The 13,042-nt window shown below is 35.1% G+C and overlaps 6 protein-coding genes and 1 long non-coding RNA gene across 9 annotated transcripts; 4 read left to right on the forward strand and 3 right to left on the reverse strand.

Annotated features, from left to right (window-relative positions):
- Positions 1–147: 147 nt before the first annotated feature.
- Positions 148–1,079, forward strand: LOC100636749 (ras-related C3 botulinum toxin substrate 1-like). The gene is made up of 3 exons (XM_003387132.2): positions 148–396; positions 446–555; positions 642–1,079. The coding sequence occupies exons 1-3, from the start codon at positions 219–221 to the stop codon at positions 930–932; spliced, it is 579 nt and encodes a 192-aa protein (XP_003387180.1). The 5' UTR covers positions 148–218; the 3' UTR covers positions 933–1,079.
- A 996-nt stretch (positions 1,080–2,075) lies between these two features.
- LOC100636875 (ras-related C3 botulinum toxin substrate 1-like) lies at positions 2,076–4,472 on the reverse strand. Of its 2 annotated transcripts, XM_019997547.1 has the most exons (6): positions 4,334–4,438; positions 4,193–4,282; positions 3,669–3,780; positions 2,681–2,866; positions 2,521–2,630; positions 2,076–2,480 (listed from the first exon to the last, which is right to left on the reverse strand). In XM_019997547.1, the coding sequence occupies exons 3-6, from the start codon at positions 3,679–3,681 to the stop codon at positions 2,211–2,213; spliced, it is 579 nt and encodes a 192-aa protein (XP_019853106.1). In that variant the 5' UTR covers positions 3,682–3,780; positions 4,193–4,282; positions 4,334–4,438; the 3' UTR covers positions 2,076–2,210. The 2 variants fall into 2 exon arrangements, with proteins under 2 accessions (XP_019853106.1, XP_003387181.1); XM_003387133.2 differs by lacking the exon at positions 3,669–3,780 and having other exon boundaries at positions 4,334–4,472.
- A 61-nt stretch (positions 4,473–4,533) lies between these two features.
- Positions 4,534–5,532, reverse strand: LOC100638091 (eukaryotic translation initiation factor 3 subunit G-like). Its single transcript, XM_003387143.3, has one exon. The coding sequence runs from the start codon at positions 5,452–5,454 to the stop codon at positions 4,588–4,590; it is 867 nt and encodes a 288-aa protein (XP_003387191.1). The 5' UTR covers positions 5,455–5,532; the 3' UTR covers positions 4,534–4,587.
- Positions 5,533–5,671: 139 nt separating this feature from the next.
- LOC109582683 (uncharacterized) lies at positions 5,672–7,804 on the forward strand. 2 transcript variants are annotated; one of them, XR_002185195.1, is made up of 4 exons: positions 5,672–5,910; positions 6,875–7,007; positions 7,054–7,174; positions 7,328–7,804. It is a non-coding gene; the product is annotated as an uncharacterized LOC109582683 (long non-coding RNA). The 2 variants fall into 2 exon arrangements; XR_002185194.1 differs by having other exon boundaries at positions 5,674–5,910; positions 6,875–7,003.
- A 29-nt stretch (positions 7,805–7,833) lies between these two features.
- On the forward strand, positions 7,834–9,984 carry LOC100637002 (uncharacterized). The gene is made up of 6 exons (XM_003387134.3): positions 7,834–8,049; positions 8,097–8,260; positions 8,311–8,412; positions 9,426–9,547; positions 9,595–9,669; positions 9,809–9,984. Exons 1-6 carry the CDS (start codon positions 7,876–7,878, stop codon positions 9,913–9,915), a joined length of 744 nt encoding a protein of 247 aa, XP_003387182.1. The 5' UTR covers positions 7,834–7,875; the 3' UTR covers positions 9,916–9,984.
- Positions 9,985–10,717: 733 nt separating this feature from the next.
- LOC100638217 (chromo domain-containing protein cec-3-like) lies at positions 10,718–11,870 on the reverse strand. The gene is made up of 3 exons (XM_003387144.3): positions 11,755–11,870; positions 11,561–11,710; positions 10,718–11,516 (listed from the first exon to the last, which is right to left on the reverse strand). The coding sequence occupies exons 1-3, from the start codon at positions 11,779–11,781 to the stop codon at positions 10,953–10,955; spliced, it is 741 nt and encodes a 246-aa protein (XP_003387192.1). The 5' UTR covers positions 11,782–11,870; the 3' UTR covers positions 10,718–10,952.
- Positions 11,871–11,946: 76 nt separating this feature from the next.
- Positions 11,947–12,338, forward strand: LOC109582679 (pre-mRNA-splicing factor ATP-dependent RNA helicase PRP16-like). Its single transcript, XM_019997538.1, has one exon. The coding sequence runs from the start codon at positions 12,003–12,005 to the stop codon at positions 12,336–12,338; it is 336 nt and encodes a 111-aa protein (XP_019853097.1). The 5' UTR covers positions 11,947–12,002.
- The last annotated feature ends 704 nt before the right edge of the window (positions 12,339–13,042 follow it).

The raw sequence follows: 13,042 nt of genomic DNA on the forward strand, positions 1-13,042 counted from the left end.
GGCTGTTCCAACTGACACTGTGACAAGGCTACTCTACTGGTAAAAAATTTGATTTTTATAGTGATCAAATTGCCAATAAAGCATTCTAAAAATAGCACGAAGCTAAGCTATCCTATTTTTAGTAACACCGGATTTTATATAATGTTGCATTGGCTGCAATCCAAGCAAGCAAGAAGAAGTTAAACCAAAAAGTTAGAAACTCCTAGCTAAAACTAAAAATGCAGACTATTAAGTGTGTTGTTGTTGGAGATGGAGCAGTTGGAAAGACCTGTCTTCTAATAAGTTACACTACAGATGCCTTTCCAGGGGAATATATTCCTACTGTTTTTGACAATTATTCTGCTAATGTTATGATTGATGGAAGACCAATCAACCTAGGTCTTTGGGATACAGCAGGTATTATTAATTAATGTTATATCTATTTAATTTTGGAAATTTATGATAGGTCAGGAAGACTACGATCGATTGAGACCACTCTCATATCCTCAAACAGATGTTTTTTTAATTTGCTTTTCACTTGTTAGCCCAGCTTCATACCAGAATGTTAAAGCAAAGGTATTTGTAATAATATAAATAATAATATATTAATGCTATTATAATTATTCATAAAATTTACTGTATCTTTGGTGATCTTCCTATAGTGGCATCCTGAGATCACTCATCATTGCCCTAACATTCCAGTTATTCTTGTTGGCACAAAGCAAGATCTACGAGATGATAGAGAAACCATTGGAAAATTGAAAGAGAAGGGTTTCTCACCTGTTACTGCTACAGAAGGGCTGAAACTCCAAAGAGACATTGGTGCTGTGAAGTACTTGGAGTGCTCTGCACTCACTCAAAAAGGACTGAAGACGGTGTTCGACGAAGCCATTAGGGTTGTTCTAAAACCAGCAGCCATTACTAAAAAGAAGAGTGGTTGTCAGCTCCTTTAAACTTAAACAAAATTGTCTAAAATAATACTTTTTAATTTTGTATTACTAGTATTGTAACAATGTACTTGTATTATTGTGCACTGCATGAATCAACTATGATAACATTGTATAGTGAACAAAAATTCAACAGTTTTGAGAGTATGATGATGAAGTTTATAGTGTGATGGTGAGACATTCAAATTCTGCATTGCAATGTTAGGTCTAGTCTAGTACTGCAATAAGTGCATGACATAGTGCTAGATTATAGCTGATTTTGGTTATTCATGATTGCTTGATAAAGTCTAGTGTGGGAAGTCTGGTGGACGGAAGTGTCCTAATAATAATTTGAAAAGAAAGTCGGGCGGGGCTCACTTTTGCAGCAAAAAAATGCATCATCAAAGAGAGGAGAGAAAACTAGAGGAAAAATTGTTGTCTTTCTCACAAAGCTACTCATCTCTTCCCCGAATCGTAACTGACAGAGCCAGTGATGTTTGCAGTCGTTGGAAACTTACATTCCCTTCTCCTACTTATTACCTGCAAGTAAAAACTACAAAGAAAGAGAGAAAGCATCTTAAATATCCATCTATTAAAGGGCAGTATCATAATCATAAAACATCTCATGGCTACACATGCACAATGGGAGGCCATTTAAATAAAGACTCTGACTATGTTTATGAAGGAGGTTTGAGTTCAAGAGTGACAGCAGGGAATAGCACAGCATCTCTACCTCAGTTAAACCCACCTCCCAGGCAACAACCTTACAAAGTAACTCTTAAACCTCTGACACTGAATAAAAGAGCAGATAACAACATGACACAAATAGTAGATTCACAGCTGAAACCTGACATTCTGTATGAGCAAATGCTAATTGAACAAAATTTACAGACACTAAAATTACCCGATCGTCGTTTCCCAATAATAGAAGGTGTAGGTGAACCATGTCCACCTATTAAGATGCCATTACATTCAGTATCTATTGATCAGTTTCCAAATGTCTGGAGAAAAGATATGTCTTTACACAGAAAAAAGGTCAGAAAAAGGAGAAAAGATTTGAATGCTTTTGATTGGTCTGTTCTTCATCAATCAACATCCCTTATTACAAAGAAGGGAAACATTCATTCAAGAAAATCTGAAAATGCAGTGCAGACTAGTTTCTCTCGTCTATTGGAGTCATCATCAGTTATGTTTTCTTATAAAAGAAAAATTTAAAAATTACTATAATTACTCAAATATGAATAGTAGATGTATCACAAACTGCACATTGTACAATGTATAAACAAAATTCAGTCAGTAATACTTTTACAAGACACCACATTTGGTGTTTTTCTTAGTTTGGTTTAAAACAGCTCTAATGGCTTCTTCAACGACATCATGTACTTGTCTCCCAGTGATTGAGGAACACTCAATATATTTTGCAGCATTAATATCTTTTTGAAGTTCTAACCCTTCAATTATTGTTGTAGGAGTTTCACTTTCTTGAGCACTTTCCTTATCATCACGCAGATCTAGTTTGGTGCCAATCAGAACAACTGGGACATCAGGAGAATAACTGGAAACCTCTGGATACCACTAATAATACATTTCGATTATGTCACTAAAATAATTATACCTTTCTCTTAACATCATCATAAGACGAACGATCAACAAGAGAAAAACAAATTAAGAAAACATCAGCTTTAGAATAAGCAAGTAATCTCAATCTGTCATAATCTTCATTAGCTAAAAAATTGAATCATATAATATTCTTATTAGTAACCTTTTATCAGTACTTTGAGTGTCCAATAGATCAATACAAGTTCGTTTATTATCAACCAACTCATCAACTGACCGTGAAAGATTTTCAGGAGGATACTCGCCAGGAATAGAACCAGTAATGTAACGATAAAGGAAAGTAGTTTTTCCAACTCCTTCATTTCCAACTAAAACTCCTGTAATATTTATTACACCCATAGTAGCTGAATAAAGGAAAAAAACTCAGATCACCTGAAAGCTAATACCAACTAAATTCAATGCTGCTATATAACAAAATTTAAACATTATATAAATGTATTTTTTGTCGTAGTAAAATCACTGATAAAGGTATTCATTAATAAAGTTATGCTTAAGCAAGGCAGCTACTTCTCCATTTATTAGTCTCAGCAGGAGCCCATGAAAAAGAAAGGTAGTGATCTCAGTTGACTAGTAAAACAAACTTGCCATTTGCCAATCAAAATGGCAGTGAGCCAATTAATTATGGCATGTGGGCAGAATCATAAAACTGTAGGGTGCTCTTTTTTCAAGAAATATATAATGTTTTATGAAAATGCAAACAATATGTCCGCAAATTATAAATTATAACTTAAGGGTGTGTGTCAACACATACATGTACATGTGTGCATGATAGTACATGTAGATGTTTTTAATTTTACTGTTCTCTCAAACCCTGCTGGCCCTTTGTCAAATCAAGTACTTCAAAGAACAATTGTGTTAGCTAACAAATTATTCATAAATTATACTTTTGCCAAAAAGGAACAGAAAATTTATAGCTTTAAAAAAAGAGCACCCAATGGTATCAAGTATGAAATTCATAGCTTTTCCACTTGCCGCTCAGTGGTCTATAGTCTGTTTAGTAACAATACTGTATAAGTTTTTAGAGGGGACAATTCTGACAGATTTAGCAAATTCCATCAAAATACATAAAAATGAACAGGTTGGTATAAAATTTTGGGAATTTGTTCAGATTTGACAACTGTTGGTAAAAATTTTTGCAAATCTTACCTTCTGCAACCATTTTTTCCTAGTGTACGTATCACACCTCTTATGCGGAATTTGATTCCATAAATCCAATGAAAATGAAAATTAGCAAAATTTATCTCCATAAATAAAACTCCTATACAGTATTAGAATGGTACTGTATATGGTGGAATTGAAATTTGCGAATCGAAAATAATATTAAAAGTAGCTTTGTGAAGTATAATTCCCTTCATAAAACCACTAATATGGCAATAAAAAAAATATTTTGCTATGATTCAAAATGCTAACATCAACCAAATCCAAGCTTTAATTAGTGGCACTTGAATACACCATAATTATGAAGAAAAATTATTGTGCTCTTTAATCACTATTATTTTGCATCAACAATGATATTCCTCCCCTTTTGTATATTAGGTTTTGTTCACATAAAGAAGACGGCAATGTAGAAGAGGAGTGGCTAAATAAAAACTAAACCCTAATTCGGATCCTGAAAAGTTTGTCCCACCTCTTCCGGTGCTGTCTTCTTTATGTGAATATGTACTACTGACCTTACAGTGGGTTCCAATATGTGGGGTAGTAGTCAAGTGAGAAAGATATGTATAAGTAGTGTGCTTTGCAACCTGCCACGAAACTATAGGCTAAGAAATCGAAACACAAATAATCCAATGAGGGTATTTTAAAGCACTTACAGACTCATCGAGTAAAAAATGGCTACTTCTAAAGTTTGTGTAAGTCTCAAATCAATTGAACAGGGAATACTGGGCAGAGAGATTAACTAGCTAGGACTGACTGAAGCTATTTAATATTTATTAAGGACAAAGAAGGAGTGGTCCAGAGGACTGTACTGGATTTCATTTACTCTTAATAATTTAATATCAAATAATGTCGATTAGGTTTGAATACTTTTTTATTTGTAACTATCATAAGATAATACAAAATTCTTCTAACGAGGATTAGAAGGCTTAGCCCATTCAACTTTTAAAATTAAATGATCATAGCCAAACCCATTCAAATTTGTAATAGCACTTTGTGCATCTTCTTTACTGGAGAAGTGAATGAAAGCAAATCCTTTAGACTGTTGAGTTTTCCGATCCTTAGCCAGGAATACACGTTGAATGGGACCAAAACGCCCAAAGAGTTCCCTTAAATCACTTTCCCGTGCATCTTCAGAAAGATTTGTTACACGTACAGCTGCTTGTTCATCATCATTCCTAGAGTGTGACATCAGCTCTCCTTTCTTTCCACCGGCACCATCAGAGCCACGAAGACTTGGCGGTACATATTTCCCCCCACTAGACCGAGTTGGAAGGTTGCCGACACCACTTCCTCCGGACTGTGCCCCATTAGAGTTGTCTGGTGGTGCTTGAGAATTATTTGCTTCCTCCAACATTGTCGTCGCACCAAGAGTATCCTTGTAAGGACACTTACTGCTCCAGTGATCTCCTTTACAATAACGACAGGACACCATTTTGTGTTGAGACCCCAGCTTCTTCAGTGGGTCGTCATCTTGTTCTAGTGTCTCAGTGTTAGTCGTTAGAGTCAAATCCACATCTTCAGCCACCTGTGTCGTGCTAGGATTAACTCCTTTTCCGTCAGATGAAGCATCACCAAACTTGCCCCATTCCCGACGAAGAGCAACAGACTTAGGTATGCGTTTGATCTCATATATTTTGGTTATCTTGAACATACCATCCTCAGTCAATTCATGGTGTGTAACAATTTTTTTGTTTCCATCGAATGTAACCTCTTCTTTTTCCATACGGTCAGCCCAGCTAGAGCCATTTTCTGTGGAGTCATAAGTCATGGTCATTGTGTCCTTTCTTCCTTTAAATCAAATTCAGTCAATGGTATTGGTATAACACAGTTAAGTAGTCACTAGTCAACTTGAACAGCATGGAAATTGGGGAGGGGCTGGGGAGGGGCCTTGCTTTAATAACGGAATGCGCATGCGCATCAATAAGCAAACCGGGCCCGATCGGTTATGGTCCGTGTTATGAAAATTCCACGTGCTACTGCATGATTTCTGTGGTGGGATTGATGGATTTGCAGTAGGTAAATCAAGTTAATCAACAGCTCCCCACCAAGAAAGCAGCTGGTCCTGTAACTAGGGAACCGGCGCCTCTATTTCCAGATAGTACAATCCTTTCTGGGTTTTATACTCTGAAAAAGTAGAGGCTTGGGAAATTAACAGGGAAAGGAGTTTTTGGAGAGATTTTAAGCATATTCCACAGCAGCAAAATTCCCAGGCAGTTACGCCATTAAAGTGGTAAGTGTCTTGCACGAATGTAATTAACTGGAGGGTGGAGCTACACTGTCTGCCATCTGGAGTTGCTGAGAATGTACAGTCCACAAATGGAGGAATAGAAACAAACTGGGATTTTTTATCTAGGAGATGTACTTCGCTGTAGAACTCGATATCTTGCATTAGCCTTTACTCCTACCTTGCATTAGCCTGATGCAGAATTTATTCATATTGTTTCTCCATTCTATCCTTTCCTTTTTGTACATTATGGCCACTCAACGTAGTGGACAATTTAGCTCAATTTCAGCCACACTCTCCCGTTGATTACATCTATGTAAGAGCCCTATAATTTTGCTGACTAGTAAATATGCCATATGGTTAGCAATTTTTTGTGGGGCATATTCATATCTTTCCTGTGAATGAAATTTCTTATTTATAATGATGTTTATTGGGATACCGTAAAGGCAAAACTTTTCACACTGCATTGATACAATGGACCGACAGGGTAATACATGTAAGTAAAAACTGTCGATTCTACTTCTCCAAGTCACTCCGGCCACTGGCTCTAAACAGTTGTAGAGCTAGATAAAGGTTGCAATTTTTTTACTTTTGAGGCTATTACGGCTTGCTCTTTTTACAAAATGGCAGAAAGAGTATTGAACTCCATTGAAAACAGTGTAACAACACTTCCACAATGGAGGTGTGAAAAATTTTCCTTTTACAGTATTCCCAGTCCATTCCTGTTATTCTAGTGCAAAACAATTTGTCAAAGACATACATATAGTACAGTATATTTTATCAAAAATGGCTAGGAGAGAATTTGTCATTAATAATATTTGTGATAGATGTGTATTTGAGCAGAAATGGTACATGTTCTTAGCTGATTCTGATTTTTTATGAATTTGTCTGTATTTTGTCAAAATGATTATGAAAAATCCTCAATTTTTAAAATTATTAGAAAGGTATTATTATTTTTTATAATTTTCAGATGTCCTTGGTTGATTATGGATTTGCTTTTTGATATTCTCCTAATGTTGAACACAAGCCATACAAACCTGACCCAAGACTTTGTCATGATGGGACTATTGAGTTCACAAGCATTGATGCACATGATGGAGTTTGTAAATAATGATAAAATTGCTACTTTTATGGATTGATTATTTGTAGGTCCATCACATAGAGGGGATCTAGAAATACTTGGCTACTGCTTGTTACTATGGTCTTGTGGCAGACTTTTATGGGAGGATCACATAGATGATAAGCCAAAGGTGGCAAGTTTGAAGAAAAGGTACTTGTTTATACAATTATGAATGCCTTAACTACATATAATTCGACTTCAATTACAATAATAATTATATTCACATTATATTTTAGACTATTCTAATGATTTGCTTTAATTATTATTCACTGTTCCTGTATTGTATTTATATGCTCTCTTCAGGTATAAAGATGCTCCTAATGACCTGATTGAGAATTGCTTCAAAGAAGAGGCACACCCAAAATATCTTCAAAGATACATGGAACTCATTTATAAATTGTCATATGATGGACCCCTCAATACGAGAAATTAAGAAATTTATTTATGAAGGAACTGAAAGATAACAGCATGAGTGATGATGGAACTGGCCTTGACTGGATTAGAGGAGGAGCAGGAGGGTTGAAAGGAGAGAAAAGAAAACATGATCCTAAACCAGGCAATGAATCTAAAATGGTGCCAAAGGCTAAGGGTAGAAGAATGGCATGAATTATCTTGAACATACCATCTTCAGTTAACTCATGGTGTGTAACATTTTTTATTGGAGCTGTTGAGTCATAAGTCGATCAATTTTATTTTTTATTCTCTCACTGATTTTATAATTTAATTTCCTTTTTCTACTGTAATTTTGACTGCAAGATCTCTTATTATTATAATTAATAACCACGGCTGACCACGCCTATGAGCTCCACCTCGTCATTATTACTATGTCAATGTGATGGGATTAGTGGGCTATGGAGCAAGTTGATATTTTGGCGAAGCGATTGAGATGTCCATCTACAGTAATTGCAAAGGCAAAAGAATACTTCAGACTCTCTCAGCTTAAGTATAAAGGACTTACTGATTTTTCTCTTGCAGCAATATGTCTTGAACTGTCTTGTCATCAATTAGGAGAGGCAGTTGATAAAGTGGGTGGCAATGATCAAGCCTGTAGTTAATGGAATTGAATTGTTAGAAAAGATGTCAACGTTTCAGTGGATTGCAAGTAAAGCAGTATCTTAATTCGTATCAGAATATTGAAAAAATTCTGAAAATACAATCACGAACAACACTAAGAGATATAGCGCTTAGAATTGGCTTGCCAGAATTAGAAGCACCTGCAGGTCAGGTTTTAAAGAGGTATGGGATAGTTGAATGTAATTTTAATGTTTTATTATTTATATTTGTAGTTATCAAAATCACCTGAAGTACAAGCATGGATCAGCTCGATATGAAGCGATTGATTTCTCTTCATCTCTGTACACTGCTGCTGCTATATTCACTGCATCAAAGTAAATAAAACCACTTCACATAATATTTAGCATTTGAAAGGGAAGGTACAATAATGCTAACTTGCTAAGTAATATTTGTATTTCAGCTTTAATGGCATCTGGGGAGACTATTGGCTGGCTGAGTATGCCAAAAATTAATGGCTTTAATTTTATGAATAGTGGATGTGCTTATTAAAATATAATAAATTTTACAATGTGCACATGTATTGAACTTTGTCTGTTGAATGTGAATTACCTAGGAATTGAAACTTAGATTTTTTGTCATATATATATATATGTGTGTGTGTGTGTGTATTATAGATCATACTAAACAGGTCTATATACAAAAAATATAAACCCGACCACATCAAAGGATGATGTCATAATTATGATATATTTAACACCCTTAAAATTAATGTGAGGTTCAGGGCATTTGCCCTTTCTGCCCCCCCCCCTTCAGTGACCCTGCTGACCTACATGTAAGTTTACATGTAACCTTGTAAAAAATTTGTTAAAGTTCTATTATAGTAATCCTAATTATGTATTACCTGTAATTTATTAATCAAGAGAAAAGAAGTGAAATTTGCCAAGTTATTTTGTAAGATACATGTTGTAGCTACATGTTTCAACATTAGTATTCATTATAGTACATGTAATTGAATCTGTCTTACGTGACTGGACTGCATGTTGAGTGAAAAATTACCATTGTTTGAATTGTATTGGTTGTTATCAATATCTTTATGTACAGTGCATGAAGGCAATGTCAGGAGTACAATGTACCAACTACATGTATGTATATTGGTAGTGTATTATGGGTCTTAATAAGTTAATATTATCGTTTATTACTCTCATTATTATTGTTATCATTGTATATATTCATGTAGTATTGTGGTTTGTGACATTCCTCTCTTCTTTAATTAATATTCTTTCTATTTTAGTTGTGTTGTTTGTTTGTTTGCTTGTTGTTATTTTCTTCTTGTTTCGTTTGTTGCTTTGCTTAGTGATACTTTGGAGACATTACAATCCTTTTCTAGACTACTAAAGATGAAATGTGACAAAAGTAAACTCTTAGCAATATCATCGAATAATATGAAAACATTTAAGAATGTCATGGAGGAGATGCAGGAGGCTGCAGCATCAATTGTACAGGATATCCGTATGTTGATAACTGTAGTAATATAGTGCATAAAGACTACTTTTTAGTTGATACAAATTGTACAGGGAAAAGTACAATAGAAGGCAGTGATGATCAAGTTGAATCAATTACAAAAAATCCAGGTAATTATTACTGATACCGAAGGTTACTGTATTTTTGCTAATGTATGTTGCAGATGTAGACAAAAATAATGGGTCCTGAAATATTAGTTATTTGTACCACTCAGAAATAGTTCATTTGTGTCTCTCTATCTTTCTTCAGGTACTGTTGAATGCATTAGAGCTCAATCATTTCAAGAACGATGTGTTTCTAATCCGAAAAGACAAGAATATATTGAATGGAAGGAAAAGATGCTCAAGGCACCATAACGATATGTATAGATCTATGTTAGATGAATTTAAATTTTGATTTAATGGCAGATTGGCAGCACAAGTTAATTTTTTTCAGCTGTTCCCATCAGAACAACTGTAGGCCATGCAGGTCTCCTTATAGGAACAGTTGGAGACAAGATAATGTACTCCACCCCATTTTAAATTCTTACTTGAAATGTTAAGTCCTCAACGAAGAGCTGAATTGGAGTTGATTAATATCAGCAAAAACATGTCATGTGTCTGCTTGTATAATCTTTATATATGGGTGGTATGTACATGTATTTGATTGTCATTCGTAACAAGGAGTCTCTTGTATTGGCTACAGCTTTTGATAAAATGAGAAGTAAATGGTGAAGTGGTAGAGAGAAGACATTGAGAAGGATTTAGAAAGTACAATGCATACATTTATTTAAAATATTTGTTAGTTTAAATTCAGTATGCATTTTCTATGCGTATTTGCTACTTGGTTGATTTGATCTAAAATGTTTGAAATTATAATGCTCTAAAGGATATGTCAAAGAATGATATGGTTAAAAAGGTAATAATTTAATTTTTCTTAGAATAAACTGGGCTTTCTCACCAGATTTGATAAGTTACATGTATGATAAATGCAGTTCTTCCTCGGAGATTTTTTAGCACTTTTACTTCACTACAGTTAAGTCACCTCAATCTGTCAATTCATAGTAACAAAACCTTGGCATTCTATCTGTGAGCATATACTGCATATTATCGCTGCTCAAATATTATAACTGCCATTTGTTTGTGTTTTAGTGTATTTGTGTACCTCATGATAATTGTAGTGTAATGAGAGTTTTAAGTGTTATTACAACCAAAATATGCCCAAAATCTAGTTGCATAGTCATAAAAATTTCTTATTGTAAAGCTTGTAATTATTAAAAAATAATGAGTATCACAATTATCGTTAATGTGTAATCAAAGAACTAAAATCAAAAGGACTAAATTTAGCAAGGTTATAAAATAAGGAAAATAATGACTAATATATGCCATAAAAAGCTTTAACTATTATAGTCATTTCATGTGGAAGAAGTAACTTTTAAATAGAACTGAAGATACCAAAATGATGCCAAAACAAGCGCAAGAATTAACAGACAAAGCACCATCTCTGCTACTCCAAGATGCAACCAAGCTGGTGACTCGGGTTTAGCTTGAGGCTTAGGCTTAGATAGTTTGGTTGATACAGGAGGAGCTACCTCATCATGCAAATCTCTTCTACTCAATCTTTGAATTGGCCCAGTTGGTACTGTAGTAGTCTCCTCGTCATCACTTGAGATGTATGAAGTATGAAGTGGTGGTCTCTGTGTTATAGTAGAACTACGTAAGTAATATCGAGAAGGTGTAAGATCTCTTGTAGTGAAGTGGCGTTGTGGTTTTCGCCTTGGTGTCGTAGCAGCCGGCTTTCGAATTTTAGAAACAACAGTTTTAGGAGATTGATTAGCTGACTTCCTATATCTACCACGTGATACACTACGACGTTTCCTTCTCGAACGAGGTGTACTTGACCCACCATCAGTTTCATCAGCACTCGACAACACTGTAACTGGAGTAATAGCTGTTCCTGAACGAGTCACCATTTTTCCCTAATTAAACAATCTAATTAGCAGCTGAGGTTGACTTTTCTTACTTCGCTCGCTAGAAAAGAATCCACCAAGCTTTTACAGTTGGAAAGGTTAGCTTCTGGCTCCCAGGAGTCGTTGTCACTACTGTACCCAGCCCATTGAACCTTGTAAAATGTTCGGCCATTTACTTCCTTTCTTCCAACAACGTTGCTAACCTAACAGAAAATGATAATTGTAAAAAGGCATGGCTTTTCTTTACTTGGTACAGTTTGCCATCGTTTGCCATGACAACTGCAACCCTTTGTCCTCTCAAAAGTGAGAAAAAAAATAGCGCGCCTTTAATCCGTAACTATGGCGAGTTGCTCTGACAACAAGGTTTCAAAATCCCAATTCGAATTTAAATATCTTGCACGTGATCTTTGCTTAAAGTCACATGATCAAGCATACTGATCACATGACAGAAATGTAGCCCACGTGTACTATAATCTACTATTACGTTGAAATAAAATGGCCTCTTTTGAAAGAGGGGAAGGTAGACTAGAGGGAATAGAACAAGACGAGCAAGCAGGTGGCTTGCTAATTCAGAAAAAAAGAAAGGGAGGACGGGATGACGATGACGAAGGTGTCTTTAAGAAGCCTAAAGCCTCTTTGTTAGGGCTTGATGCATTGGCACGAGAGAAGAGAAAACAGTCTTCCAGCAAACAGGAGAAAGCTAGTACTCACAAAGTGCAGAAGAGAAAGTTTGATGTTACAGATGATCAAGACAGAGGAAGCATTCGTGTTAGCTTTGGTAGCAGTCGGCCTGGTAGACGTTACAGGTTAGCTGGGTTTAATTACATATAAAGTAGTACATGATATTAGTCAGCAGTCATACTATGGAAAAAATTGGGATGTACATGACTGAATCATCTAACAGTACTTTTTATGTTACATACAGCTCGTGGTATTTTTCTTTTTCTATGAACATGTATGTCATTGACAGTTCTGCAAACATTATAAACGTTGCAACATGTGTTCACTATAGTATGTATCTATCTGGATTTTATTATTTATGATGTTTTGTGTTATGAAAGCAAAGGCACCATTGATGGATAATTAAGAGCTTAATTCAGACACTTACTGAGAGCCGATAGCTTTGGGAAGTTGAGAAATTGAAATGGAAGGGTAGTACATGCATTTTACAATATAGAGGAATTTTGTTTGCTATTTAGGAAAATAAATCAGTTAGACCTAGTGCTGGTGACATCCCGGATCCTGAGTTAGCCATTGAAGTTGATTACTATTGTTAATTGACTTTTGACATTAGCAATGTAGTAAATATTGATCTTAGATACATAAGCAGTATTTTATGCACTGATATGACCTAATCATGTATTTACACAAGTTTATCTACTTTGACATCAATATATACCTGCATTACATGTGCAATGTCTATTTGTGCTTAAAATAATAACTTTATCCCTCTATTCAATGAATGATACACCGTTGGTACTTTGTTTTTATATTATCCAAGTGTATATCAATATTCATGTAGATCAAAAAATATG

Source organism: Amphimedon queenslandica, unplaced genomic scaffold (genome assembly GCF_000090795.2).
Source record: "Amphimedon queenslandica unplaced genomic scaffold, v1.1 AMPQUscaffold_13364, whole genome shotgun sequence".
Classification (NCBI taxonomy): Eukaryota; Metazoa; Porifera; class Demospongiae; order Haplosclerida; family Niphatidae; genus Amphimedon; species Amphimedon queenslandica.